The 3,507-nt window shown below is 37.4% G+C and overlaps 1 protein-coding gene across 1 annotated transcript; it reads right to left on the bottom strand.

Moving 5' to 3' along the window:
- Positions 1-442: 442 nt before the first annotated feature.
- Positions 443-3,503, bottom strand: LOC107134752 (ras association domain-containing protein 8; the record flags this gene model as incomplete). Its single annotated transcript, XM_015476791.2, has 2 exons — positions 443-667; positions 2,874-3,503. Coding segments are annotated over 2 exons (840 nt in total), but the record flags the coding sequence as incomplete, so codon positions are not given.
- Between the last annotated feature and the right edge of the window lie 4 nt (positions 3,504-3,507).

Here is a 3,507-nt window from a genome sequence, read left to right as displayed (position 1 = left end):
GTCTTCTTTGATATAATGAGAGCAACTAAGAAAAGAACAGGGAGGAAGAGCAGGAAGAAAAGATTAACATTAAACAGATACATGAGGTGGGATGGAAAGGGAGAGAAAAGGGAAATTGCATGGTAATGGAGGGAGACCCTCATTGTTATACAAAATTACATATAAGAGGTTGTGAGGGGAATGGGAAAATAAACAAGGAGAGAAATGAATTACAGTGGATGGGGTAGAGAGAGAAGATGGGAGGGGAGGGAGGGGGGATAGTAGAGGATAGGAAAGGTAGCAGAATACAACAGTTACTAATATGGCATTATGTAAAAATGTGGATGTGTAACCGATGTGATTCTGCAATCTGTATTTGGGGTAAAATTGGGAGTTCATAACCAACTTGAATCTAATGTATGAAATATGATATGTCAATAGCTTTATAATGTTTTGAACAACCAATAAAAAAAATAAATTAAAAAAAAAAAAACAAAGATAACCAGTGAGAAAAAAGGAAAAAAATATTTATCAATCCCTTACCTCTTTCTATATCTGCCTGTGAGGCCTCTATTTCAATGGGCTCGGCTGGCAAAACGGTAACTTTTGTCCCCGTCTGTTGGATAAACTGCTGGAGATTGACTTGCCGCAGCTCTTTGGTCAACTGCTCCAGTTCTTGTTCTTTGTCCTAAGTGGAAATTATTATTGTTATTTCTTCATCTGAGGATTCGTTATTGGCCAGCTCAAGATGTCCAAGGACAGTCCCTCTGCTGCAGGGGCTAAGGCAGCACATTTAACAAATCTGGATTACATGGATACAAAGGTCTCTTGCATTCTGTGGCATGGGCCAAAACAAAACAAACGAAAGACAACAGCTTCTTCAGTCTGCCCTCTAAATTGAAATGCTTCCCTTTGGAACATCACTATGCATTCATACAAAATAAGGCATGTCTATGAAGTTTCATTTAAAAAATTGTTTTCTGGGCTGGGGTTGTGGCTCAGCAGCAGAGCACTAGCCTAGCATGTGCAAGGCACTGGGTTTGATCTTCAGCACCACATCAAAATAAATAAATAAATAAATAAAAGTATTGTGTCCAACTTAAAAAAAATTTTAAAAATTGGTTTCTCTCTATCCTAGCATTATAGCAGTCTTGTCAAGCTCATCACAAATTTCCCTACTAACCATTTCATAACTGACTACAAATGATGAATAAACTGGTCCAGGTGATTTATTAGAATTCTTAGTTTTTATAAGGTGTTTTTCATCACATCTATTATCAAGATAGCATAAGCAAAGCAAGATTTTCACAAGAGTCTCAGTCTGAGGTTCTTAAATTCTTGACAAAGACAGCCTGAGAACTACAGATCCTTAGGGAAGGAAATCTGGTTTAGATAGCTGGAAAGCTCCAAAAGTAAGGAGAGGCAACCTGTTATGTATGTTACTTTCTGTCTCTTTCTGTTCTGTCTCTACTGGACTTTCAGGAAAGCCAGCCTGGCCTTAACTGGGCTGGACATATCTGAAGGCTCTGGTAGATACTAGAAGCAAGGAATGATTTTCTCCATTTACACTGAGTGAACGATGGTATGTGGTAATGGGTTAGTAATCTGCTATCAGGTACTTTTCAATGGGTACATGGCTTACAAGTAATGATTGTCATTACTGTAATAATAGCAAAGACAACATGACTTCCTTTGTACTCTTCTTAAACTGTCAAAATAAATCCAAATAGTAAAACGCTAACAAGTGAGAAATTCCTGATTTTCAAAATTTTGGTGGTAGTATTATGTCTTACTAGTTAGTGACAGACAGAGAAAGGAAACCATCTTGGTTCTTCTGGAAATCTCAGCTTTCCCAGAAGGACTGTATGTATCAATATTAAAGCAGCTCTTCTCAAACTTTAGTGTGCTATTTGGTACTATTTGGGGCTCTCAATACATAAAGATTCTGAATTTCTAATAAGTGTGCCCTGAACTGCCTGTCGTGAACTATACTTTGAGTAGTGAGCTTCCAACTAGTTCTATCTGACAGAACTTCCTGGAAAAGTTCGGCATTTGTGCTATCTAATCAACAGCTGCATGTACTATCAAACACCTGAAATGTGACTGTGACCAAACACAGAATTTTAAAATTATTTTATATTTTAAACTAATTTACTGAATATTGATTTTAATTAATTTAAATTTAAACAGCCATCAATTGTCTTTTTCATTTCATCTGTTAGCAACTGTTTCATAAATCTTTACAACTCCTGTATAACCACTACTGTGTTTTCAAGAATGGGTATCCAAGAAATGTAAGTTGAGTGATCAGAGTTTAAGTGGTAAAATATAAACGTTCTTATATAGGTACCAGGGAGAGGGAAGTTGGAGAGTATGCCTCTCCTTTGTGACCCTCTAATTAGGAAGGTAAAGAGGGATATGAGGGAGAGGAGAGGCGGGAAGGTGACTGGGAAAAAGGAAAAAAGCTGGGGCTTGACAATGGAGGACTGACAGATAAGCAGTCAGACACAACCCTTGGTCAATCAATCTTTGTAATCTCATCTGGCTTGGGTTTCCCTCTGAAAGGAGAAGGTCAGGTGCATTATCTCATCATTAGTATCCATTCCAGGTCTAGGGCTGACCCTTCTGGGGTTGTGTTCTTCTATATACAATCACCTAATGTCACAATTGTCACAGTGAAAAGCCTCTTCTATGGAGCACCCATTAGTGTGGTGTTATATCTGAACTTTGTCACACATCACAAAAATTCTATGAGACTTTTAAACAAAACTAGGTTTCTAATTCTTGAAATACAGAAAAATGAAGTCCTTTAAAATCAAGGGAAACACTCAAAAAAGAGTCCAGGAATATATTCTTTAAATAGATGAAACATCCTGTAATAAAAATGTTCTTACCTGTAGTCGTTTGGTGGCCTGTCCAAGAGATCTTTCCACAGCTTTAATACCATTTTCCAACCTCAAGCTCTGCTGGCCCTGGATGTCAATCTCCCCTTTGACCTTACCAATCTGTCCTTTAACCTCTTCCTCATTGATTTGTGCCTCCTGAACTTCCCGTTGCAATTTTTCTGCTTCAAGACCACTTTCCATAGTCTGGATTTGTGCCAAATAGTCCTTTAATTTGCTTTCACACTCTGTGATTTTCTGTCTTATTTCTTGAAGTTGATCCTTTAGCTGCTTTTCATTTTCCTGTTCAATCTGTAATTCATTTTCCCAAAATTCTTCCTCCTCAATTTCTACAGCATTTCTTTTGATCTTTTGCTCCAGGCGGACAATTTCCTCTTCAAGGTTAGAATTATACTTTTGCTCCCAAAATCGTATTTCTATTTCATTAGATTCTAACTGCTTCTCAATGGATTGAAGCTTCTCTGTCTGCAAACGAATCAGTTTCTTCAACTCATCTGCTGTTGTTTTGCAGTTATTCAGCACCTTTTGCTTAAATTCAGTTTCTTTACTTTTTCCAAAAATGTCCATCAATCCTTTGGCACCTCCTGTAAATGTCAATGATTTTCTTTTAGGTTCTCTTCTTTTG

This window comes from Marmota marmota, unplaced genomic scaffold (assembly GCF_001458135.2).
Source record: "Marmota marmota marmota unplaced genomic scaffold, marMar, whole genome shotgun sequence".
NCBI classification, from domain to species: domain Eukaryota; kingdom Metazoa; phylum Chordata; class Mammalia; order Rodentia; family Sciuridae; genus Marmota; species Marmota marmota.
The sequence above is the reverse complement of the archived record's forward strand: the minus strand, read 5'-3'. Positions and strand labels throughout refer to the sequence as shown.